General features: G+C 42.6%; 1 protein-coding gene across 4 annotated transcripts in view; it reads left to right on the top strand.

Moving 5' to 3' along the window:
- The window catches only part of FYN (FYN proto-oncogene, Src family tyrosine kinase), a 224,225-nt gene that overhangs the window by 175,148 nt on the left and 21,862 nt on the right, over positions 1–27,215 (top strand). For 3 of the 4 annotated variants that reach the window (XM_009242159.4, XM_002817256.6, XM_063724954.1), the window contains 7 exons: positions 1,960–2,058; positions 5,872–5,975; positions 6,935–7,084; positions 9,712–9,876; positions 13,508–13,687; positions 15,260–15,336; positions 15,434–15,587. In XM_009242159.4, the coding sequence (XP_009240434.2) occupies positions 1,960–2,058; positions 5,872–5,975; positions 6,935–7,084; positions 9,712–9,876; positions 13,508–13,687; positions 15,260–15,336; positions 15,434–15,587 (929 nt within the window). Of the gene's footprint in view, positions 1–1,959; positions 2,059–5,871; positions 5,976–6,934; positions 7,085–9,711; positions 9,877–10,293; positions 10,450–13,507; positions 13,688–15,259; positions 15,337–15,433; positions 15,588–27,215 lie in introns of all 4 variants that reach the window. The other variant, XM_009242160.4, reaches the window with a different exon arrangement.

The raw sequence follows: 27,215 nt of genomic DNA, 5'->3' as shown, positions 1-27,215 counted from the left end.
AAACACATACAGTGTTTAAAGAAAAAAATAAACTTCCACATATGTTCTTAGATGATATCCTTACAACTGTATATATTCCTTTTGGAAGGCATAGAAATGAGACCAGTACAAACTGTTAACATTTTTAATGTCATGATTTGAACCTCAAAGAGAGGGGTGCTTACAATAGGGGAGCAGCACAGTACAGATCCCACCCAGTTGGTAACAATCTAGCTCTTAAGTTGGGCGGTGGGTTCATGGGGTTCATATATACTGTACCTATATTCTTCAGTGTGTGTAAATATTTCCTAACAAAGATCTAGACATGAACTAAATTTAAAATTATGAATAAATCTAGACATGAACTAAATTTTATGAATAAAGGGCTTTCTGAATATGAGTACTGTACTTTTGCTGGATTTGTAATAGGGTAAAAAGGAGAGATTAGGAAACTAATTAAAGCATAAGGTTTTAAAAACCTTTGCTGGCACCTTGGTTTTTTTGTGGGCTATTCTATTACTTATGCCACCAAACATTTTCCCACAGCAGCACCCCCAGCACACGCTGGCTTGTCACCTTTATTCTGTTGCTCTATTAAATCCTATCTGGAGGCGTTGCTCACTGCTCACCTTGCTCAGAGAGTCCAGCTTTAGAGAGCGGCCTCTGGAGTAATGCTTGAGTTTAATGTGGAGGCTGATTATTCTCTACCTGATTAAATCTGTCTGGGGAGCATCTTTACCATGGCCAAAAGCCAACACATTTTTTTTTCCCTGGCTGAAAGCTTTGACACAGAACCCAGCCAAAAGAACGATTTTTTTAAAAATGCCTGGAGTTTCGCTTGCTGCCTCCAAGGACCAAAAAAGGAGGAAAAGAAGGTGCTGAGCCCCAGGAGATCAGATTTGCTGGGAGGTCTGATTTGCTTGAGGGCAATCATGTCGTTGACTGCAGGCTGGTGGCAGGTTCTGCAGATACTCAATGGATGTCAGAGCCACAGCGCCACATCCGTGGCCTCCCCGATGTTAATGGGAAGAGGTACACACTCCATTCCTGCTCTTTGTCACAGGTAGCCCTGTGTGAATCTAAGCAGATGAACTTGAACTGCTTAATGTACTCACTGGCTTTAAGATGAGAGTAGCTACAAGCTCCCCTTTCACCTCCTCTGAGAGCTCTCCAGGTTGATACCACACTGCCATGCTGTGGCATGGAGCCTAAGGCAGTACAAAGTGGCGTGACTAAAAATCTCACTCCCTTGCGGAGTTTCTGTGCTTCCCCTGTGCGAGCACACGCAGCCATACCCACCCTCACCCCTTGCCCATGAGCCTCAGGCCAGTGCTCTGGACATTGGATGGAATCACTTCAGACTGAAAATGCCTGGGGAAGGCGATCCTACTATAGCATCATTCTACCTGCACAGAGGTGTCTCCCCATCTTTTTGAGAGCAAGCCAGGCACGTGTTTAGAGCATGCCTTCATCCCTCATCAGACCTCCTAACCTCCCAATGTTAAGATGTTAACATTTCTAATGTCATGATTTGAACTTGAAAGAGAGGGGTGCTTACAATAGGGAAGCAGTACTGTGCAGCTCAGATTGACCTCAGACCTCCTAAAAAGCTTCCCTTCCCAGATGATCTGCAGCTAACATGTTCTGCTTAATTAGGCTGAGGCTGGGTTCCTTTTCTGTCCGTCCAAGTTAAGGACACTAACCAAGCAAAATGCCCCCTACCAAGAGCTCTCATGGCCAGAATCCCACATTCTTAATTCACAAATAAGGCAAGAGACAATCGTGGGTTCATCTCATGGCTGACTCGAACTGGAACCTTCTGACCTTCACAGGGGGACTATGTTGGAGTTCAGAGTAAAGGAATAGGTTGGAGAAATCGGGTGGCAGGATGATTAGGTGACAGTTATACACTTCAGACCACAGTGAGTCTCTAACTGCAAGCTGTTGAAATGGTCAACATATTTTCTTCTTTATTTACAGGGAAGGAGATTGGTGGGAAGCCCGCTCCTTGACAACTGGAGAGACAGGTTACATTCCCAGCAATTATGTGGCTCCGGTTGACTCTATCCAGGCAGAAGAGTATGTTTCATTTTGTTTTCACTTAACTACTTGATTTTAAAAGTTGATTGCCGCAATAAAATGCCATCAGCACTGGGCAGGAGGGAGAAGAAATTCACAGCAGTGATTAAAGCTGAGTTTTTCAGGCTTTCTCTGGTTTTTACCCTGTGTAATACTTGCACTATTATTAACTTAATGTTTCTCTTGAAGCCTGCTCACTTATTTTGAAAGAAAACTTTCTATCAATACCCTAAATGAAAAGCCAGTAAAACTTGTCATAGATTAAAAGTGGCCATAAAAATATGAAATGCTAGCTAGAGCATATATTATTGCCAACCCAAGTTTCTAAGCCTGCAGTCCACTCCCTCTGTTGGGGAGAGAGAGGAGAGAGTAGCAAGTAATTGCCAAAGATTAAACTAAGATTTTTCTCCTAAGTGTGATCAGAAATATTAGAAGAGTGCTGAAAAGACACCTTCTATGCCCGGTAAAAGTGACTCACATACAGTGTGTCCCCCCAACTTGGGAAATACTACAGTGATTTGGAACCTCAGTTGGCTTCTTTGCTAGTAAACAGTGACGAGCAGTTATTTGGCCCAACTATTCAACTGGTAGCAGTTTAGGAAGGTGTTCAGTAGGCTGAAGGGATCTAAAAGGGATAACCTTTCTCCCTTCTTCTGACCCGTGAGGATTAATGGGCACTCCCAAGGGGAAGAACTGCCAGTGGCTGTTTGCCAGCCCTGAGGGAAGGAGAGATGGAGCCATGATTTCCCAAATGCAGGAACTTGGCCTCCTCCTGACACCTTGGGTCTTGCCTCTCTAGAAAGGAAGTTGAGAAAAGTCAGTCACCAAGCCCAACCTTTGGCTCTGATATTTAATTTCACCATGGATTTGTTTAAGTAGTGCAAGAGGGATTAGACTCCACACCCTAGCCAAATCCCCAGTTGGATTGTTCTATTCTTTAATTCCTTTGTATTTCCTCTAAGAAGATCTGTTTTGTTTCCCACTCTCAAATACTCGGTGGTTCTTAGTTGTTTTTTTCTCCTAGTGACTGTGTTTCATCATCAGTGAATCAAGGTATTTGTATTTAATTTGTATTTTAGGGCAGATTTGCAAACATCTTTGTGTTCTTTCAGAATAAAAAGTACCACCAAAATGTAGCATTACCCTGATTTAACTGGGAATTTGTCAGCTATATATTTAAGTTATTTTTATAATGGTCAACTTTTTAAATATTTTGTTTTTAAAGAATATTATTTTTTAAAATAATGCCTTCGGTTTTACATATGCAATTAACTATCATTATCTTAAAATACTATTGTTTTGGTGCAATCCATTGTTCTAACAATTCCTTTTTCACCACTGTTTTACACGGCATTCGAATTGGGTTATTGGTACAAACCCAGAAAGCCATTTCTCACAAATAATTGACGTAATAGTCTTTACGCCACCTAATGCTAGATTAAGGATTGTTGCACATTTTGGTGTTTCTAAAAGTCACAGAGGAGCTAATACGCCATGTCTCTTTTCTTCAGTGAAACTTAATTCACAAAAGAATTTGACAGTGAACTCATAATACCTATATTCAAGCGTAATGAATTGAAATTTCATTTTAGAATCTGGATTCTTTCACAGTTAAATATTCTAAAAATGGTTCCCACACACAGATTCCAATTGAATGCTCCAGCATTCTCCCTTGGGTTTTGGGGGCACCTGCTGCTCATTCAGCACCTAGTGCTGAAATAGTAACTAATTGCCAGGCTTGGTTAAGGCTTGAAAGTGCAGGGGGAGGATATAAGGCAAATAACAAAAGTCTTGAGGTGACTTAATGTGATGCCTCCTAAAGTGGCACAGAGTATCATTAGTTTCTTCAAGGATAATATATTGAAATATCTGCAACACCAAGTCATTTTAAGGGCATGCTTATTGACTGGGCACAGATCTCAAAGGTGTACAGTAACCAGTCCTTACGGTTGTGCCAAAGAAAAGATGTACAGGGTCCACCGTGATGGCTCCCTCCTGTAATCCCAGCACTTGGGAGGCCAGGGCGAGAGGATCACTTGAGCCCAGGAGTTTGAGACCATGCTGGGCAACATAGGGAGACAGTCTCACTCTGTCCCCAGGCTGGAGTGCAGTGGCCCTGTCTCAGCTCACTGCAACCTCCACATCCCTGGTTCAAGCAATTCTCGTGCCCTAGCCTCCCGAATAGCTGAGATTACAGGCACATGCCACCATGCCCAGCTAATTTTTGTATTTTCAGTAGAGTTGGGATTTCACCATGTTGGCCAGGGTGGTCTCGAACTCCAGACCTCAGGTGATCTGCCTGCCTCAGCCTCCCAAAGTGCTGGAATTATAATCATAAGCCACCGCTCTTAGCCTCTACAAAAAAATTTTTTTTAGTTAGCAGGTGTGGTGATGTGCACGTTTAGTCCCAGGAGGCTGAGGTAGGAAGATTGCTTGAGCCTGGGGAGGTTGAGGCTGCAGTGAGCTATGATTATGCCACTGCACTCCAGCCTGGGTGACAGAGTGAGACCCTGTCTCAAGAAAAAAAAAAAAAGAAGAAGATGATGTACACAGATCACAATCCAGGTGCTTGGTAAATGCCTTCAGTTATCCAAGTCCTCACACCTGGGGGAGGAAAACAAAATACAAGTAAGTACTCACGGGCATTTTTCTCAGAATTCTTATAGGGAGGAAGTTACTGAAAATACTATTCCTTTATTCATATCATATCTATCTAATCTGACTTTTTTTAATGCTTGATTATTTTCATATACATTAACACTGTGTTTTGTTATTTCCCAGCAGTTACAATAATGCTTAGATATCAAGAGATTCAAGAGTTTTGTTTTTTTGTTTATTTTTTTTTTGAGATGGAGTCTCGCTCTGTTGCCCAGGCTGGAGTGCAGTGGCGCGATCCTGGCTCACTGCAACCTCCACCTTCCAGATTCAAGCAATTCTCCTGCCTCAGCCTCCCGAGTAGCTGGGATTACAGGTGCATGCCACCACACCCGGCTAATTTTTTGTATTTTTAGTGGAGATGGGGTTTCACTGTGTTAGCCAGGATTGTCTCCATCTCCTGACCTTATGACCCACCCACCTTGGCCTCCCAAAGTGCTAGGATTACAGGCATGAGCCACCATGCCTGGTGTTTGTTTGTTTTTGTTTGTTTTTTTTGTTTGTTTGTTTGTTTGTTTTGAGACACAGCTTTGCTGTGTCACCCAGGCTGGAATACAATGGCATGATCTCAGCTCACTGCAGCCTGGGCCTCCCAGGTTCAAGCGATTCTCCTGCCTCAGCCTCCTGAGTACCTGGGATTACACCACACCAAGCTGATTTTTGTATTTTTAGTAGAGCTGGGGTTTCACCATGTTGGCCAGGCTGATCTCAAACTCCTGACCTCAGGTGATCCGCCCACCTCAGCCTCCCAAAATGCTGGGATTACAGGTCTGAGCCACCGTGCCCAGACTAGAGTCTTTTAGATAAGTGTGGAAAGGGTCTCCTGCAGTTACCATTTCAAATCAAGGTCTTAGGTTTCTGGTTTTTTGCATACAGATGGCAGTTTCAACACAAACCAGTTCTGGTCATGTCTGGAGGGGAGGAAAACAATACACAATTCAAATCTGATTTTTTTAAAGAGTGAAAGAGATGAATTAGGGATAGAATCCAGGATAGATTGAAAATGAACTGAATTAAGCTAGAAAAAAATACATCCAGGGAAAGGCTAAGGACTAAATTGGAGGTGAGGGGAATTCATGGGCAAAAAAAAAAGTCTATGCTGTTGCATTTTGTAAATGACTATTACAAAGTATTTTCTTTCCTTGATCTAATTTAAAGGTGGTACTTTGGAAAACTTGGCCGAAAAGATGCTGAGCGACAGCTATTGTCCTTTGGAAACCCAAGAGGTACCTTTCTTATCCGTGAGAGTGAAACCACCAAAGGTAAGATAACGAGTTGAAGAAGTTGGCTTGTCATTCAAATCTGTGGATTAGTCAGAGGGGATGAAAGGCTTATCTCTAATGTACAAGGATTTTAAAATGGCACATATCCTCCCTGCCTTGTGAGTGGAGTCCTGTTTTCAGTCTTCCCTCCAGGCTCTAGAACTGCATACAGCACCAAAAGAACTACAGAGGCTCCAAATCAAGACCTTCCTCCTGAAACGGGCTGGGGGCAGCTTCACTGCTCCGGGCACACAAGATCATAGAATTTTCAGAAGTCCTTTAGAATTTTGATTTTCTGAAACTCTTAGTTCTTCAGGTGCCAGTCATACAGGTTGTTTTTGCTTTCCTTTTGTTTTTTAAATAACTGAGGACTTCTCTTCCTCCAACTGTTGGACTTTTCATTATTTAACAACTCATTACAGCACACAAGAGGAGACAGGTCAAGGAAGAAAAGAGTAGTGGCCTCTAGCTTAATTCGCCAGATTATCCATTTCTGTAGAAAGTGTTGTAAAGCAGAAGCTTGAAGCTCGCTTCTAGAGAAACAAGCCTTAGATTTCTTTTGCACATGCTGCCGCTATCTCCCAGTATGCCCCTGGGTAGAGAAGACAAGAGAAGCAAGCTCAGCCATGCATCGTGGTCCTTCTTTACCCTTGGCGGGAAGGAGTGTTGGAATTGAATCTACGCTGTATTACACAACAAGGGGTACTGAACAGTATGTTTAAGAAAAATATCCAGGAAGCTTTCAGTCTCAAGGGCAGAATCATTTTACTGCTAATATATTCTGAATTTGCAGAACATCAAGAAGCATCTTCTTCCTGTTACTGAGTGGAGATGCTGTGTGTGTGTACCTGTGTGTGTGCATCCTTGGTAATTATTAATCAGAGTCAAGAAAATGAGGCCTAAAAAGCAAGCTGATACTCTAAATGATTGGAGCTGCTAATGCTTTCCATGTTTACCAGGTGCCTATTCACTTTCCATCCGTGATTGGGATGATATGAAAGGAGACCATGTCAAACATTATAAAATTCGCAAACTTGACAATGGTGGATACTACATTACCACCCGGGCCCAGTTTGAAACACTTCAGCAGCTTGTACAACATTACTCAGGTAACCTTAATTCTAACTACCTACTAACCATTAGGATGCTGGAGGGAGTGGATAGGCCCAGAGCAGGAAAGTGGAAAGGGGTAAAACTAATATGTACAAAATCACTTATAGAGTATGTTTTCTTTGCCAGCCCTTAATGGTGGGGCTTGGCTGTATAGGTTCTATTGCTGTTGTTCTACTGTTGTTACTATTAGTTCCACATGTTTGTCCGAAGATTCTATAATATTTTTGTTTCCCAAGTAGAAAGCAATAGGTTAAATTTTAAAAGTTGTTTGTTTTTTCATCTTCATCCTAAAATACTTCAAGTTGTCTTTTCCCATTCCCCCGCGTTGCATGTGAGAAAGCAGTCTCTCGGAGGGCGCTTACATGGGGACTTCTACAAGGAATATTGTGTTTCCACCATCACTTTACGCTCAGCACTGTTGCAGGAATAGCTGCACATACATTTCATTCTCATGCAAGCCATTTATCATGTTCCCCACCAATACTGCTGTTTTCTAACTAGGCTTACACTTACACAACCCACAGCTCTTACATCTATTACGTCTATTGTGTTAAATTAAACTTTTAAAATGTACGTCAGTCTCTGTCCTAACACCTAGATATCACCATTATTTTGTTGTTTCTGAAAACATATAATTATTAGATATGCAGTTTATACATTTTATCAAAGACTGTGGTTTTATGTGCAATTGTTAAATTGATTGCTTTCTTTCCTAGATTAGCAAGTGTTATATGCCACTATATAATACATGTTCACATGTGCCTATAGATATAGGTGCACGTGTATAGACACATGTCTATATTCTATTAAGCCTAGAGGTGTTTTTTTGTGTGACCCATTTCTCCATTTTCTATTGTTCTCCAGGACAAAGGCAAGACTCAAAATAGTATACGATTTACCTCTACTATTGCTCTGTGCACAATCATTGAAATGTGTATGTATAATTTTTGGCATGAAAAAGCAATCCTTTGAAAATGACAATAAGAAATGTCTGTTGATCCCTGGCACTAATGAACAATAGAAAATATTAACAACACTTGCAGTACTAGTTGATTATGGCATTGGCTAACTTGGTTTATGTGGATTCTAATGAAACATTTGGGAGAAATGGAACAAAATATCTCCCTGAGCTTAAGTGATATACGCAAAATGCCTGCATGTTGTAAGGATTTTTCAAATGCTGAAATATATTTCATTACAGCCAAACATCAGCAGGATCCCCAGGGTTTGGATCATTTGAAAATACTGTGTTCGAAAGGGCACCTTAATAACATCGTAAAGCTGGAAGGAAAGAGGGGTTATGAACAATAGACACTTTTTTTAATCTCGGGGAAAAAAAATCCATCTCACGTTAGACTTGTTTTTATATTGGCTTTCCCCCTTCCCTCTTTCTCTCTCACACAATAAAATGCCTTTGAAATGCTGACACATAAATAATTTCCTACCTAAACATCTCAGAGCCTGATTCCATCAAAAAGAAAGGAGTAAAAAGCAAGTTACAGCCCAGCAGCACATCTGCTTTCCCTGGGTCCGGGGGCTGCCAGGAGGGAGCGGGGGGTCTGTCCACCTCACAAGGCAGGCTCTGTCAGCTTTTGTCACTCCCTGATTTCTTATTCTTTGTTACCTTTTTTCGCCTGACTGATTTTTACTTGGCATTTAACTTCCCCTTAGCACTGCCAGATTCTAAAAGGTTATATTCTTTTTAAAAAAGAAGAGAAAGAAAGAAGGAAAGACGACAAAGAGAAAAAAAACCTCCGAGTGATAACTACTTTTTCCTTTCTTCTTTTTTTATAAAGAATACATTCTTTCATATCTTGAATTTCTGTGAATTTTAGTTTCCATTCTTTCTCCTTTCAAACCAGACACCTAAATTATACATCGAAGACTGTTAAAAGGTTGTTTTTTTTTTAATGGAAAATATCAAAGAAGCAGCCCAGGAGTATCTGACTTGGTGGAATGGAATCAGTTAGAAAGCCAAAGAAATCACTTAAAAAAAGTGACTTCTTTTTTATCCCCACCAGTTATAATCTTCAGCCTTACTAGTTTATAACAGTTTAATGTTCTGTAGAAGGATCCTCCACTAAAGTTATAATTTTAAGTATAATCATATAGAGAGATCCCTAATCCCCTGGGTAATCTAGATACTAAAGGTGGGGAAGAACAGTCATATTGACATTCTTTCATCCAAAACCACTTTTTGAAATTAGTAAGGATATTTTCAGCATTCCCAAAAACATGTTATTAGCACGTTGAGCTGAAAACGTTTTTCTTACTCAGTGAGTACAGAAACCAAAGCAGTCTGCGTGTATATCTGTGTATAGACTGTATCGTACCTGGGCTCATGGAGTAGTCTAAATTTAAAACGTCCTCTATTCTACTTCCAATGAAAATGTTTCTGTGTGTGGCGTCTGATCTTCCACCGTGTGTGTGGTCGTCTGCTGGTGTAGCGCTGTTTAAGGAGTGCTGTGTGCTGCTAGTGTTCCACGATGTGTGTGGTCGTCTGCTGGTGTGGCACTGTTTGAGGAGCACTGTGCGCCGCTAGTGTGGGTTTACACTTATGAGTGTTGTCATTACATGTGTTCTGCTCTTCTCTCCCTCTCCTGCCCCTGCCCTGCTCCATCAGAGAGAGCTGCAGGTCTCTGCTGCCGCCTAGTAGTTCCCTGTCACAAAGGGATGCCAAGGCTTACCGATCTGTCTGTCAAAACCAAAGATGTCTGGGAAATCCCTCGAGAATCCCTGCAGTTGATCAAGAGACTGGGAAATGGGCAGTTTGGGGAAGTATGGATGGGTATGCTGAGACTCAATTACTCTTTTATTAGCTTCCCCGTTTGGGAAATCCCAAACACCAAAGATGGAAGGTGAAAATAAAGACTGCGTTACCGGGAAGAAAGTTTGAATTACCAATAGTGGGGAATAATAATTTCAATTTTGGTTTTAACATTCTGGAATTTCTAAAAAAAAAGATAGTAAGTGGGCAAAATTGCCAAGTGGCTGAAGTTGTACTATTACATGACTCTCAATTCATAAACCAGCAAATGGTCCAAGGAATGTTGCAGCTGCCATAAAATGTCTTGCCCTTCATTTCCAAAAGCAAATATTTGTTGAGTGTCGTCCTAACGGGCAAGTCACCTTCCATCTTTCCTAGTGCATGCATAATTATGGATTATAAGGACTGTGTTTTCTTTATTAATTCCCTTTCCTGTAGAGAAAGCTGATGGTTTGTGTTTTAACTTAACTGTGATTGCATCGAGTTGTACCCCACAAACTTCTGGATTGGCTAAAGATGCTTGGGAAGTTGCACGTCGTTCGTTGTGTCTGGAGAAGAAGCTGGGTCAGGGGTGTTTCGCTGAAGTGTGGCTTGGTAAGGCAGAGGGCACATTTTGTTTTGGCTGCATCTCAAAGCCGATTAAAAGGATGGTTTTGAACAAAAATGCACACACAGCCATTGGGACAAAGACACTTAACCTGGATAACTAGACGGGCACAGGCCATCCAGATTTTCAGAATATGCTGATACCTTGCTGTGCTCATCTGTCCTACTTCATGTGGTTAATTAAGGCACCTGCAGAACAGGAAACCAGTACACTATGAATCTGGTGTTTCCTCTTCCTAAGAAATGGGAAGGTAAGATACTGTATATGGGCAGCCATAAGAAGGACCATGGGCGTTTTGCTCAATGGGCCTCGGTTTGAATCCTTACTAGCTAATTAACCATGAACAAGGGGCATATTTAACTCCTTTAAGCCTCAGTTTTTTCATCTGTAAAATTGGAATGATACTTTTTTGTTGTTGTTGAGACATAGTCTTGCTCTGTCGCTAGGCTGGAGTGCAGTGGCGCGATATCGGCTCACTGCAACCTCCGCCTCCCGGGTTCGAGCGATTCCCCTGCCTCAGCCTCCCGAGTAGCTGGGATTACAGGTGCCTGCCACCACGCCCAGCTAATTTTTGTATTTTTAGTAGAGACAGAGTTTCACCATGTTGGTCAGAATGGTCTTGATCTCCTGACCTGGTGGTCTGCCAGCCTCATCCTCCCAAAATGCTGGGATTATAGGCGTGAGCCACCACGCCCAACTGGAATGATACTTATTTTATAGGATTATTTTTAGGATTACATGGGTTAATATGTTTAAAGTCCCTTGCAGATAGTAGATATTCAGTAGAGATACATACTTCTCTTTATTTGATTGTCATTGATAAGGCTGGCTGCACTGGGCCTTTGTAATTTCTTTTATAGTCCTTTTGGGTCAGTTGCAGCTTTGCTTAGAAACAATTCATGGATTTAGGCCCCACTCAAAAACGTGTTTCAGTAAAAGAATAGTAATACTTACGGAATCCTCCATCTTCCTTCCTCAGAGCTCATTAAAAACAATATCGATCAGTACCCTTTGCTATGTGTGGGTATAGATCTTTAGGTGTGGTCTGCATTAAAAGAGTTAATACAGGTGGCCGGGCACAGTGGCTCACACCTGTAATCCCAGCACTTTGGGAGGCCAAGGCAGGCAGATCACCTGAGGTCAGGAGTTTGAGACCAGCCTGACCAGCATGGAGAAACCCTGCCTCCACTAAAAATACAAAATTAGCTGGGCATGGTGATGCATGCCTGTAATCCCAGCTACTCGGGAGGCTGAGGCAGGAGAATCGCTTGAACCCGGGGGGTGGAGGTTGCGGTGAGCAGAGATCGCACCATTGCACTCCAGCCTGGGCAACAAAAGCGAAACTCCGTCTCAAGAAAAGGAAAAAAAAGAGTTAATACAGTTAAAGCACTTAAAACATAGCCCAGCAAGTGATAAGTACTACAAAGATATATGTAGGTATGTTAGGTGGATAAATAGGTAATAGACAGACATATACATATATATGTATGAGTTAGCTAGTTTAATAAATCCACATTATCGTGTCCATCTCTCTCTGGACTTAATCTCAAGTATCGTAAAATATATGACCTCCTTCTTCCTCATTCACCCTCTAATAATAGAGGATTTTAGTCAAATTACTCACGCAATCACAGAGAATTGGACCCTATTAGAAAATTTATTTTCAAATTTTACAAATATCAACTTTAAATCATTACATATACTGTTCACATTTTGTTTTCCAATAAACACAAGACAACATGCCCATCAGAATTGGGATGGATGTCTGTGTAATCAACGAAGTTTGTATTACAGAGGAAGATCTTAATGTATTTAAAATTTTGGGTGCTGACTCTTAAATAGCAAAGATCACTTATAAATTGTCAAATTTCCCATGAATGCTTAGTGGGCAGATATTTTATGAAGTTTAAATGAACTTTTCTTTAAGCCACTTGTTTTTTCATAATTTATATTTTGTAGGTTGCATGTTGTAATTGTATGAACCATGTCTTTAACAGGATAATAAGAACTCCAATTTACAGAATCCTTAAATTCCAAAGTCAGTTATATTAAATATAAAAATCTTAATTTAAACCAGTCTTCTTTTTCAAATAGAAAATAATCTAAATTAGCAGATTTTTTCCCCTTTATAAAGTTATTCTTAAGCGTCATAGGTCTAATAATGGAATACACATAGAACCTAGGTGTGGTTTTGTTTTTTTAATGCTGGGGCTGAAAGAGACCCAAAAGATAATCCAGTTCCATTCCTATATTTCACAGATGAGGTAACTGAGGACAATCATAATCCAGGCCTTGCCTTCAGATTTGCTAGATTTTTTTTTAACATGCTAAATTTAAATATTTCTGTTCCCTCTCAGCTGCTTTTTAATTTCCCCTGTCTACCTACCTGATAGAAGCCATTGTTCTTGTGGCTAGCCATCAGTAAAGCTGAGGAATTTGCCTTACCTGGTTGAAGTATTGGCAAGCAGACTGTGAGCTCCTTGCCAGTGCTTATCAGCATGCTTGGCACACCTATGCAAGGACTCAGTCAAGTAACTTGTCCATTGCAGACATTGAAAGTCTAGAGGTAATTTCCAGACATCCTCATGTGGTGCCATATTTTTAAATGGCACACCCCATAAACTTAAATAATCTAATTTCTTCCATGCTCACTCTACTCCCTAAGGGACAGCTATTAGATGGCCAGGCCTGTTCCAACCCCTGGACTTTCATCACTGTAAACACCAGTGCAGAGCTTTTGGTATAAATGTGTAATCATATGACTGAGCCAAAAAAAGAGAGAGTGGTAATATGTCAAAATTTAAAAAAATTTTAATGAGTTATAAATCTTAATATAGCCATCTTAGCCATAACCACAAATAAACTCATTTTTTCTGTTAAAATACTTGACAGAGTCCTTGCAATTGAATGTCTTTGTTCAACAAAAACTGTATTAAGTGTTTTAAATTTAAATTCTAATCTTATGCAAATAGCTGGTGGTCGAAACCTTCTTTTTCCATCAAAAGAAGATCTTTGGTTTGACTTCATATTCTGGGATGTTTGTAGGTACCTGGAATGGAAACACAAAAGTAGCCATAAAGACTCTTAAACCAGGCACAATGTCCCCCGAATCATTCCTTGAGGAAGCGCAGATCATGAAGAAGCTGAAGCACGACAAGCTGGTCCAGCTGTACGCAGTGGTGTCTGAGGAGCCCATCTACATCGTCACCGAGTATATGAACAAAGGTTGGGCAACACCTCTCCTGTCTCCAGCTCACAGTGCCTTAAGGGGTTGTTTAGGGGAGAGAAATGGAGGCTTCCTACTTGCTGCTTTTCTAGTTTCTGCCTGGGTTAGGTATTCCCATTAGGAACCACCAGTTATGTGCTCATTAATGAAAACATTTTTTAAAACAGACTAACTTGAGTTTACCCCGCCCCAAATCCTTGTGAAATGCCAAATACCTTTTACATGTTATGTGTGTCAGAAATTCAAGCTCCTCTCCATAATTAAAACATTCATTTTTAATATCGGGGTGGTACAGAGGGTTATGATAGTTTGCTGTTATTTTGAACGTAGTAGCTTTTGTTACATTTCCTTTTTGCAGGGCTAAACAATTAATATCAGACACTGGTCTCTAAGCTAAGTTTAGTCTCCATCATTTCAACATCTTTTTTTTTTCCAGCTCTCTTCTTAAACGTCAGACGATGAAATTACATGCTTCCAGAGACCACATTTATTCTCACATTCTCTCCCCCACAACCCCTCTGTCTTTCTAATCAAACCAGCATTGTTAGGGATAAAGCCAGAGATCATTTTGTTTTGGAAAAATAGATGAACCAAACAAGAAACAGCCTTAAAAGGCAATACATTGTATATCAGAGAATACCAGTGTAATTTTTCTTTTCCATGTACTTTCTTTTAAAATTTAATGGGAATTTTTTTTTTGGCAAACTGTTTGTCCTTTGTATCCAGGGTTATTTTGTAAATAACTTTGTGATTAAAGCATAAAATATCACTGATGACCATCGTAAGCCTCCAGCTTCTGCAAATGATTATCCCTGCTTTGGTGTTAGTTCTAAGCCTCCTTAGGCTGTGTTATAATAGTGGCTCTGAAGCTTCCAAAGTTTTGTTTCAGATGTCTGATTTAAGGCTTGGCTGGCTATGATCTAATTAAGGGGAACCATCTGCCCCACCCATATTCTTCAGATTGTCTTTTCTTGATTCAAAATCTGTAAATAAGCTAAGCTAGTGAGTCTCAAACTTTACCTTGTATTATTAGAATCACCTATAGGCCTTCTTAAAACCCAAGTTTCTGGACCCAACCTTCAAAGTTTCTGATTTACTCGATCTGGGATGGGACCTGAGAATTTGCATATCTAACAAGTTCACTTGTATTATTGTAGCTACTGGTCCCAAGACCACAGTTTTGGACCACTCAGCTGGGCTGTATTTTCCCCACATCAATTCTTTGTGCAGGGGTGATTGGGGAATGGGATTGAAGAGGTGCAGTTCTTCATAGGTTCCTCTTTATGATATACAGGGAGATTGAGTCCCATTTCTTCTAGTTTTATCAAATATATGTTGTTATTCCTAGAAATGGAATTAATGCTGTTTGTTTTTAAAAGGTAGAGCTGTTACTTCTCCATGCCTATACTTTTTTCTATCGTGCTTTTTTATATAAACCTTTTTGTCCCCCCATGTGGATGGCATTATTCCATATGACTACCTTATTACTTTTAATAAGAAAACCAAATACAGCTCTCCATTGGGAATTATCTTTCAAAGTAAATTGAAATGATTTTATGTTTTGTTCATAGGAAGTTTACTGGATTTCTTAAAAGATGGAGAAGGAAGAGCTCTGAAATTACCAAATCTTGTGGACATGGCAGCACAGGTAGGCCCTGCAGGGTAACTTGATGTGCCATAGATTTAATGATGTGTAAGTACATTGGGTCGTGGTGTAACATGTCCTGTTCCCTGGGTTTCCACAGGTGGCTGCAGGAATGGCTTACATCGAGCGCATGAATTATATCCATAGAGATCTGCGATCAGCAAACATTCTAGTGGGGAATGGACTCATATGCAAGATTGCTGACTTTGGATTGGCCCGATTGATCGAAGACAATGAGTACACAGCAAGACAAGGTGGGCACTTGAATGACAATGGCTCGTGATCACAGCTGTGAGAACAGTCGCTTACTGCACGGCCCTTCCTTCCTCCTTCCCTTCCCTTCCTTCAGAAAATACTTGAAATGTCATTCTTCAGCTTGGTTTGGACTCCTTGATCTGGCAGGAATTTGACAGCTCTGCAGGTGGGAGACTGTTGTGGGCCCAGTGGAGGGATGAGATATTGGTTTTTGGTAGGTGGATGGGTACTGGTATTTGCTGCTGTGGTCCTCTTGGCTCATGCTGGTCTCCTCACAGCATCCCGGCCTAGGATACTCTGTTTTTGGAGAAAGAAGGCTGGGGAAAGCCAAGGGATTGTCAAGTTTTAGTTTGTCATTCAATCAGTCTATGTCCCAGCAGAAAGCAGAAGGCACGTTCAAATTAGAGAAGTTAAGAAATGAGTTTTTTACAAAGGTACAGGCAGGGTTTAAGAAAGCCAACAGGGCATAGTGCAGTGTCTCGGAGCTTGTAACAGCAACAGAACCAGGGCCTCAAAGGCAAAGGGGCAGAGAAGTGGGCCCGAGAAGTCAGAATGGGCCACTGCACAGAGAGGGCCTCCTCAGTAAAGAGAGACGGCAGGGATGGATCTGGGGATTCGCACCCAACCCCACTCTTTAGCCCACTTCCGGGTCTTCTGCCAGACCCAACCAGAAGTAGAGGTCACAGGAACTCAGCGATGAATCCTTATGGGTCCAGAGCAGGGAGAGGGAGAGTGGAGAGAGGACTTAGACTACAGATGGTAACAGCATAGTTACTCGAAAATCTCTACCTCCTTTCATCATCCCCGCCATCCCACCCTCTGCAAAAATGTATAGAAATTAGCCTTTAAGTAAAATATATCCCAACTCAGCAGCCATTCCAGTGGGGCAGCTTTTCAGGTGCTATTAGAGCACCAGATAGTAGAAACGAGTTTTTAGGAATATTTTCCTTCTTCCCAGATACTGACAAAGTGGTCACCAGGTAAAAGTGTGGGATTAAGTATGTGGTTTGCAATCGAGTATAGGCTCCTCATGTAGAATATAATGTTTATAGCTGGGGCAAGGGAGAACTTTCATTGTTGGTGTTTCTAACCAAAGCCTAGTCATCCCAAGCAAAGCCGAGCAGTGACTGGAATGTATTACAGGGTGGTGCTTTCTACTGCATTTCATAATGGCCAGCTCTGGAGTCCTTTTCTTTCTCTTTTTCCTTCTCCTTCTCTTGCCCCTGTTCCTCCTCCTCTTGATTCTTTCATTTCATGCCAATTATCCTCTCCCTTCATTTGACTCTGAGAATGGAAGCATTCTTAGCAGTCTCAAGTGATGAGGAAAAATGTTAAACTAAGACCCTGGCTGCTACCGATACTGTCCAAATGCTGAATTACATGTCGGTCAGACAGCTCAGCTATTTGAATTTCCCCAACACGTGGCAGTTCTTGTCCTGGAGCCAAATGCCCACACAGCAAGCATGCCCGTGCGTTATACACACGCATACACCCCCGATGCTGGGCCAGATGGCGTGCTGTATCTCTAATCAAAGGCGCACTGCAGCTTTGATTGGCACTGGCCGTCCAGAGAGGAATGTGCATGCGATTTTGAGGCAAGGTGAGCTGAGAGGACCTGAGTGCCAGTGGATCTGAGACTTACCCTGAATGAGGGACTTTATCCTGAGGCAAGTCTGTCAGATCCCAGCTCCTCAGACTCGGAAGGAGAGTGGGTGACGGTTGTGAGACATGAATATTTGATTAAGGAAAGGGATAGAATAGAGCCATGTGCTCACCCTTCTGTGTGTGAGTTGAGTTTTTCCCCTTTTCCTGGACTTTGAACTCTACAGGGTTTGTGGTTAACGCTCATGAACCATGGGTAAATGAAAAGGTTGCCAGGCCAGGAGCCAGAGGACGCTGGCAGGGGTGCTGTTAATAGGGCCTGGGGGTTTAGTCCACGCCTTACTCACTGGAGTGAGGCTCCTCAGGCTGTGGCCCTAGGTGATTGGCACCCTCGCTGGTTCCCCTCCCATCAGGCTGCTGCCCTGAGCGGGTCCCAGGCTGCTGCCCTCAGCCTGGCCCCCAGCCGTTCCTCTGCATTAGCTGTCCTGATTGCCCTTCTGCTGGCTGCCCAGCTCCACCATCACGTCCCCAGGTGCCATCAGAGCCCCTTTCAAAAGGCCGACCTTGTTCTTGTAGCCTTTGTACTGCGTTTCCTTACTTAATTTCCAAATCGAGGGTCCCATCCTTCCTTCTTCAAACATTTTTCTTCTTTCCTCCCTTTCCCAAACACCTTCAAATCCATGCCAAACACTAGAAAGAGAGAATTAAGAAGTAAGTGAACTGGAGAACTGAACTGGGGGGGAAGAAACGAAGCTTGGCGAGGCGGGTCCCAGGATGTCCCAGGAGAATAAAAGACATGCTGTCCCGCAGCAGAGGGGTAGGGAGTGGCAGAGCCATTTATAAAATACCTTCCAAGTGCCAGGCCTGAGGGGAAATGTGAGGACCAGGCAGGGAAACAATAGGAATAGACTCAGAGGGGTTAAGTAACTTGTACAAAGTCACACAGCTAGGAAAATAGCAGAGCCCGGATTTGAATCCAGATCTGGCTCACCCTGTTGCATCTACCATCCTAAGCTATCCTGACCACGTCTCATCAAGTCAGTGATTAAAAGCACAGAAAATAAAGATAGAGAGGATTAGTCATACATCCCTTTTCCCCTTATTTTATGGGACTGTTTGTAAGCAACACCTTCTGGTGTGCCTGTGTGAGGGAGTTGGAGAGACCTTCCTTTTCCAGCACTGGGACAACCCAGCTGTTTATAAAATTCCTCCCGAGGGCCTGCCCTGCCCCGGCCGCTTTACGAGGCAGAAAGGGCCTGGTGTGTGTCTGCTGGTGTACTCTGCAGATGGCATGTGTGCTGCGTGCTGAAGTTTCTGCCGGGAATTAATCAGCTCCTCCAGACAGCTGGTCCGCGTGCCTAATAATATTTGCAAGTTGGGTTTTATGTTACCCACAGGCCACAGCCATACTGCATCTTGATTATGGGAATGCAGGCGGCATTCGGAAACATGCACCAAACACAGATATTTTAGGACCATGAATGACAATTGTTTTCAAAACAGTTATGAGTTTCCCATCTCAGCGTGCACTGAAATATCTGTCACCCCCTGGGCAGATGAGGTGGCATTGCATAGGGCACAAGCAGAATTGGAGTGTGGAGCTGGGTTCCACAGTCCTTCCTGTGCTCCTTACTTCGCACCACCCCAGTTACCCAGGACTGAGCAGCAGCCCATGTCAGGGAGGAGGTCAAGGCCAGGCCCTGAGCCTGTGAGGATGGTCTTCCACTGACAGCACTCTAGAAGCAACTAGAAATTTGGGGCTATTGCTTATTCTCTATTCCTTGGACATCTCACTCAATTACAGCAGATAGTTCGTCTTTAGTTATAAACACTTTGCTAAATTCTGCCCAATCAGAGTCTCTAAATAATGCCAACATCAGTTATTTGAGTGCCTTATCTGTGAAAGGACTTTACTAGGAGCTACTGATATCAAGAAGCCTAAGACTGCACGACAGTCAGCAAGCATGAGGAGGAACACGTGGGGGATTGTTGAAGTCAGATGGAACTGGTTTTGAAATCCAGCTCTACCACCTGACGATCTGGGGCCTTAGGCAAGTTATTGAACTTTTGCATACCTCAGTTTACTCATCTGTGAAATGGAAAGACATTTTGTCTGCTGTATGCATTTTTGCAAAGATTAAGTGAAACAATGCATGTAAAGTGCTTAACAGGGTACCCAGCACATAGTGATAAATGTTGCTTGTTGCTATTGGTATATCTGGTACAATACTAAGTTCTTGGGGAATAAACAAATGAGTGAATGGATTGTAGATACATGGAAAGTCTCAAACACTATTCAGGAAAGGGAGAGAAGAATTAAAGATAATTCCCAAGTAGTCAAATGCAGGTGATTGTGAGAATGGCATTACCAATAACAGAAATGAGTACTTGGGAAGATCTTACTTTCAGAGAAAGAGGATGCATTTGGGTTTGGATCTGTTGAGCTTGAGATGGTTGTCTTGGTCCTCCAAGCCCAGAGAGATGAGTCAGGGTGCCCTCACTGGGTCTCACTGCCACAGCTGGGCCCTCAGCCTTCCAGCCCTCCCCTGAGTTCTGGTCACAGCTACCTCCCTACCCCACCACTGCACCTTCTTCCCAGAATCATTCCAGAACTCACCACAGGCACCACAAGGATCTACTGTCCATCTTCTTGTCCATACCACACCTGTCTCCTCTGACCCCTGACATAGGCAATGTCACAAGCCTTGCTTCTGGAAATTCACAGCCCCTTCAGCCCTCACTTCCTTCAGAGATCACACAAGCAGGAGAAAAGCAGTGGGAAAATCCTCTGCAGACTCTAGTGTTTTCTTCATGATCTTTCAGTGCCGACTAATGTTGATTTAAACCTAACAAGTTCAGACAGACGTGGCTGTGTGTAAGCATAACTTCCTTTTGTGGATACCTTTTTATTCTTTATTGAGCTATAACACACATACAGTAAAATGAACAAATCTGAATTGTGCAGCCTGATGAATTTTTACGTACATATATGCCCCTGAATCCACCCCGAAGATAAAGATACAGAATACTTCCAGCACCCCAGAAGACCACTTATTCCCACTCCCAGTCAGTAACCACCCCCACAAATAGCCTTTTTTTCCCCTTTTCACCGTAGATTGGTAAGTTTTGACTGTAAATGAACATCACAGACATGAATCCTGTAGTATTACTCTTGTGTCTGGCTTCTTTCCCATTATGTCTGTGAGATTCTTCCATATTTCTGCATGGAACAGTAGTTCTTTTCATGGCTGAGTAGTATTCCGCCGTACAAATATATCACAGAGCCTCCATTCTACTGTTCCTGAACATTTGGGGTTATTTCCAAATTGGGGCCATTATAAATACGGCTGCTGTGGTGATGCACACATGCCCTCGTCGCTCTGGGCTACGTTCTCCAGTGGAATTGGTAATTACGGGGCAAACCTAGGTTAGCAATTGCAGTTACTGCCTAACAGATTTTGTGGACATATTTTTAAAAAGGAGAATACACACTTACTGTGTCATTTGCCAGTATTGTACTTCCCTCTAAGCTGCTAGTGAGGTGAGGCAGCCTAGTGAGACTGAGGAGCCAGGGGTTGGATGTTAGGGTCCCTGGCTTTGAATCAGCTCTGTCACTTAAAAGCTTAGTGTCCGCAGGCCAGTTACTTAAGCTCTTTGAGCCTCATTTTTATCATCTGTAAAATGGTGATAATAAAAATGATCACCTCACATCATTAGTGTGAAACTTACATGGGCTATCTATAAAAGTTATTTGAGAGTTGTGAAATGTAAAAATCATCCTTATAACCTCAACTTTTTGTATTTGACATACATTTTCCTTGAAAACAGTCTAAAAAGTTTTAAAGAGAATCACTATTAGTAATCAATAGAGAAAAAAATCAATCTTTCAAGAAAAAAATACTGTCTCCTTATTTTATAGCCTGGGCCAGTCAATGGATCTGGGCAGTCACCACTTTGATATAACTGCGTGCTCCAAGGGCCCCTCCACCCCGGACACAGCTGGGAGTCACGCATCCACTGTCCTCGTCTCCGGCCAACTTGCTAGTTTTCTCATATTTGCATTCTCTGTTGAGAACTATCCCTGCCTCTGCGCTGCCTCTCTTGTTTTTAATCTTGTGAAGTCTGAATATCAGATGGGCCTTCTCATCATTTTCACTGAGGCATGTGCATACACACATCAACACGAGCACACATGAGCACACACACGCTGCATGAGCACGGCTGGAGCAGTTCTCCTGAGTATGTGTGGAGTCGGTCTTACTGCTTCTCTATAGAAGTGATTTAGTTTAAAGACTAGCAGCGGGCCCTTGTAGACACAGAGCACATAGTAGTATTTAATAAATATTTGTTTACAGCAATGGAAATAACCAAGGTCACCAACCCCCCCCACACTCTTGTGAGACATGCTTTCCTGCTGTCTCTCAGCAATGTGCGTGGCTCTCTCTGGGAATCAAATGCTATTGTGGCTGCAGGAACCTCCAGAAAGGGTTGTTTGTTGCATTGATATTCCTTGCACACTCCAAGATTGTCTTTGGAGTGACGGGAAGCACAAGAGCTTTGGAGCTAGATAAGCCTGTGTTCACATCCTGACGCCGTATTCCTAGAGCATAAGCTCTGGCCCCTCTGAGCCTCACGTTTCTCATCATAAAATAGGATTGGTTACCTTTAAGGTGGTTGTAAGAATTCAAGAAGACAATTAGTAGAAGTTGTTGGTATTATTCACTTCTTCCAGCTCCTCCCCACAACACTTTGGTGTTTTTTTGTTCTGTTTTATTTTTTTATTTTTTATTTTATTTTTTTTTTTTGGCTATCTTGACCTCTTTTCTTCTTCCCGCATACACCTTAGTCCCCTTCCAAACATGGCAGGGCCTGGACTGGTTAAGAGCATGACCCATGAGATCAAAGTGTCTTGGTATAAATCCTAGCATTGCTGCTAATTCACTGTGAGACCTTGAACAAGTTGCTTAACCTCTCTGAGCTTTTATTTCTTCCTCTTAAAATAGGGATAATAATGGTTATCTGTATCATAGAATTGTTGTATGGCTTCCCTGCGAATAACCATAAAGCAGTTTGGCACAAAGCCAACACTGAGCTGATAGTGGTAGTTGGCAGTAGTAGTAATAGTAATATTATTATAGTATTATTGATCCAATGGATGCCAAAGCTGTGTTTCTCTCTCTCTCTCTCACTCTGACACACACATACACACACACACACACACACACACACCCCACTTTGGGTTTTCCTGATCGCTCCCATCAGGGCTCCTTCCACATGGAGGCTCTGCCTCTATCATCCTTTCTCCTGATTTGAATCCTCATGAAGGACAGGAACTGGGGTTGCTCTATGGTTTTGGTTGGTTTGTTTTTTAAGTTCAAAATTAATGAAACAGATGTCAAGGAAACATAATCTTTGGATCTTTGGACTGTAAATAAAAATAGGAACATTCGGGTCTTTGTATTAAGACTGCTGTAAGTTTAGGCTTATGTATTAAATAGAAGAAGAAAAATGTGTCTGTTCAAATGCTCCCAGTATTGAGGGTTTAAGTTGAATAGATTATTGTCTGGAGGAAAATTCAAGTATAAATTAGACTACGAAGAATTACTGATTGTTGCAGTTTTCATGTTAATTATTTCATGTTAAAAAATTGTTACCGCATAAATTAACACATTCTTTCATAGAAAACATATTTTAGAAAGATTTGTTACTTTAATAACTCTTTGTGTATTAGAAATCCCAGATGCCTGTACTAATTAAATATAATCAGATTTTAGATTCAAAAAGCACAGTAGCCATTTAACACAAACAAGCAGGCAGCTAGGTTGACAAACACACTCAGGAAGAAGTGGATCCCTGTTTCTTTCGAATTTTGAATTTCACAATCCAGAACTGTGAATTCAATTCCTGTCCTTCCTTTGTATTACAACGACTGGGGATTATTAGACTCCGAGCGCTAGCTTTCCAGCTCAAGGGCTCCTGCAGAATTATTAATCAGCCGCTTCTGAGGCCCCTGTAATCGGTGGCAGATCAAGGCTGATCTCGCCATGAGATGCCCTCCCTCTGCCCCCGTCAGCACATGAATTTCTTGTTCTCTGTAAACAACCACATTGCCATTCCCACACAGTGTGCTGTGACCTGAACAGCAAATATCAGGAGAGGGAAAGGGAAGAAAAAAAAAAACCTTTTTAATTACTGAATTTAATCTAATTCTTCCCATGCTAGAGAAGCAAACCATCCTTTGATGAAAAGCAAACCCTTTAAAATGCAAGCCATTGTCTTAAGCACCGACTAGTGTGTTTCCAACTCAGTGGTGCCGCCATAAAATGACCAGCCAACCCCCGACTCCCCAGCCCACATTGAGAGTCTATCATCCTGAGGGCTGTCTAGGGAGAGACCCCAGGGGACTTGCCCGACAGAATGCCCTGCCCTCCGAGGTCAGACACGGCTTTCCCGCTGAGCTGAGTCGCATGCCTGAACCATGCTGCTTGTAATCAAGCTTCCTGGATCTGAGTTTGGTACACTTCAGTCACTAAGCAGAAAAGCTCCTTCATTTGTATTCTGTCGCTTCAAGCTCTGAGCTTCCACCTCGTTTCTGGGAGGGACTGCTTTGTTTATCTGCTGAGCCACTGTGGAGCTTCGGGGCCCAGATTAATAGTTAGGGGGAGCAGGTCAAATTGGCAGGGAAATGGAGATGAATTGTAGAGTGCATCCATTTTCCTCCAGGAAAGGGTGTGTTGAAAGCCAAAGATTAAAATTAAAAGAAATGGGACTCTAAATCACCCTTTCCTACTACAGTCTCTCTTTAAAGATTAAAACTGTTTCAGGTCGGAGATGGGACCAATTTCTTTCACTCCCACCCTCGGGCAGCTCTGACTCTGCCCAGAGGTTACAAATGGATTGGAGGTAAGCAGTGGTCACCTCAAGCCCAGCTTCTTTGCACACCTTTCCCCTTTATCTGTGCTGGTCAGTCCCGTTTTGTATTCTGTGTGAGCGTCTCTTTCTCCTTTGTGCTGTTTTGGGCAGAGCCTTTTGGTGGTTGTTTATGAATGGTCAAGAGCAAGTCCTCAGTCTGTGCAGCCCACGTTTCTTGGTAATCATCAAGAAGGAAACAGATGGTCACCCTCTGTGATTTTAAAGTGTGTAAATAGGAACTGCAGACTGCATCAAACATCAAAAATGTCAGTTGGCTTCCTTGTCTTGCCTTGCTGGCAAAAGGAACTCCTGCATTTGCATCATCTGGGTAATCACGGACACGCAGTACATTTGTAAACTGCCCCAAGTTCCGAAGCCTCTTTCTTACAGCCACAGGAGGGGGCTCAGTGGCATTGCTCTGCCATCCCCAGGGTGGCTCCCCCGTTGGCACAGACACTGTACCAGATTGAAAAGGGGAGCGCTTTGAAAAAGCCACCCCAAAGTGATGTTTGTCTTCTGTATATCCTATTATCCTTTGATACGTTCTGAGCTCCCAGTCAAACCCCGTGACCTCCAACTGTTCTCACACAGTATCCCCAAACCCAGTGCTGCCCGTGCAGCCCAGCTCACCATGTGGCATGAAGTCAGACTGACACGGGCCCTCTGCCCCTTCTGGGGGTGGCTGGATTCTTGGCATCATTTCTGTGTTGAGCTACATCCCACACATCCGTTGATCACTCAGGTGAGTTCCTCTCACCACCCTGGGCAGCGGTGTGCAGATGGTTACAAAGCCCTTGTCTTTTGTTCTGGATTGAAAGTCCACAAACATAGCGTTTATGCTGTTGAAGCTGTGAATCAGAATGTTTTGTTTTCTCTTTACAGAGGTAATCAAGTTACAGAATTTTTATTCTGATATTGCTTCCTTTCTGGCTCTTAGAAAACTGGAAGGATAATTGGAATTATTCAGAGCCTCAGTATTCTAGAACAGCAAGCAGGGCTCCTTTTTTCTTCAGTCCCACCCAAGATAACCACTTAAATAAGCCTCCATAACACAGTCTGTACTCCAAGGAAAGTCCCTTTGATCGTTCTCAGATTTCCTTCTTAGAAGGAACAAATACCCGCACTTTCAGGAGATGCCCATTAATGTTATCCTCTACTTTTGCGTTGCCCCCATGAGTTACCCTGGGTTTGTCATTGGTCACCGTTGCAAGGAGGGTGATGGAGAAAGACAAGCAGCCCAGAGTTTCCTCCCTTCACTTCCTGGCTTCTCTAGGGATATTTGGAAGAAATGTCACAGTTTACCTTTTGGTAGCCTGCATGTCTGGATCGAATGCCCTTCCACAATGTATCCTGCCTATCCTTCCCCGACTGCAAAACCCCAGGATTAATGCCTAGAGTCCAGCCTTACCCCTGCATTCTCCCTGGTAGTTGAGTCTACTCCCCTGTGTCCTCTAGTTGTCCTGGGTTCGATTTTTAATACCCTCTGATGGACCTTCTGTCTCTTCTCTGTCCAGTCTTGAACTCTGGGCTCTCTTGGAACTTTGCTCACCCCTCTCAGCCTGAATATTCCTTCCATAGATTCCACTCAATGAGACTTTGGATCTGTGCCTACTTAATCAACCTTATCTTTGCAGTATGTTCAGGCCCACCTTCCACTCCTTGGTTCTCGTCCTCCTTGGCCTAACTTGTCCCTTCTCCACTCGCATCCCCAGTGGGACAGCATTCCTCCTTCCTCCCAACCTCCCTCCTTCTCAAACTTCTTGCTCAACATTATGAAATTTCAGATGGAATATAATCTTAACCCATTGTAACATTTACTTTTCATTTATCTTTTTAAAAAAACATGCAGCTAAAACTTTATGAACTTGAAGTAGAAGTTTCAACAGAATGCGTCACCAGGGATAACTGGAAAACACCCAGTTGTATTACTTCAGAAGCATTTGGGAAATCTGAAAGTCATTCCCTTGGCCTAGTGTGAAAGTTTTGAGTTTTGCTTTGCCGGGTTTCAGTGGGTTTGAAATCATTGTTTTGTTTAAATAACCACAAAGTTCCAGGTCAGGTCAGCTTTGATTTTGCTTCTTTCACAGGATATCCTGTCCTGGTACCGCCTTGTCACCTCCCACTCCTGTAAACCAGATTTCTGTTATTGGCATTGTTTGTGATTTTTTTTTTCTTTTATTACCCAGAGTAACTTTCAAGTTGAATTATTGCATACTATTAAATATTGGATATAATAATTTGCAGAGTTAGTGGCTTTATAATTAAAAAGGGCTCTGGGTGGCTCCTTGGTTCAGAAAAACAGTGTCCGTTGTTGAAGTTAATGGGTTTCCTCCTTGAAAATGCTATTAGGGCACAGCTCAGATTCTCTGTAGGAAGGATTTGGCTTCTTTTATTCAATACTGATTTCACCTTCTCCACCTTGGCCTAGTTTTTTAGCCAGAGGGGATATTCTCTGAGACTATGGAATTGGCCTGGTCACCAGGAAAAATGAAAAAGAGAGAGACTTGGCAGTTCAGCTCTCCAGTGATGTGAGCTGAGCCCACCCAGGCCTGTCCTGGCCCCTGCCCTGACCCTCCCCACTGCAGGGAGAGCCATGGGTCATGCTGCATCATTCCAATGCGGCTACCTCTCCCTGAAGCCCTCATCTCCTCATCTCATGTTCTCTTTTCCTCTCTCTGCTGAGCCCTCTTCTTCCTAAAGGCATTGCCACCATTTAGTTCTCTGTTGGGTTTGCCTGTGAGCTCTGTCTCCCTGGCTGCCTAGAAACCCCAAGGGCAGAGGCAACCTGTGCTTGGTTTTCCCAGGAGCGCCTCACAGGGTGCTGGGGACATCATGGACCCTCAGAAGATTCTCAGTGATTGGTTGATGAGTGTTTTGATGAGGAGGGTTTTTTCATCTTCTTTTCCTCTTCTGATATTTGGAAAGCTTTGGCATTGCTGATGGCATTTGCCAGTGCAACTCAGTGACTTTAGGCCTTTACTATCTGAATAAAATAACAGCTGGCATTTATTTAGCTATTACCAGGTACCAGACGCTGTGCTGAGCCTTTTACATCAACTGTTCTTCCCACCACAACCTTAGGAGGTTATGATCCCCAGTTTACAGACAAGGAA

The sequence above is a fragment of the Pongo abelii genome, chromosome 5 (genome assembly GCF_028885655.2).
Source record: "Pongo abelii isolate AG06213 chromosome 5, NHGRI_mPonAbe1-v2.0_pri, whole genome shotgun sequence".
Classification (NCBI taxonomy): Eukaryota; Metazoa; Chordata; class Mammalia; order Primates; family Hominidae; genus Pongo; species Pongo abelii.
This window is presented reverse-complemented; position numbering and strand designations above follow the sequence as displayed.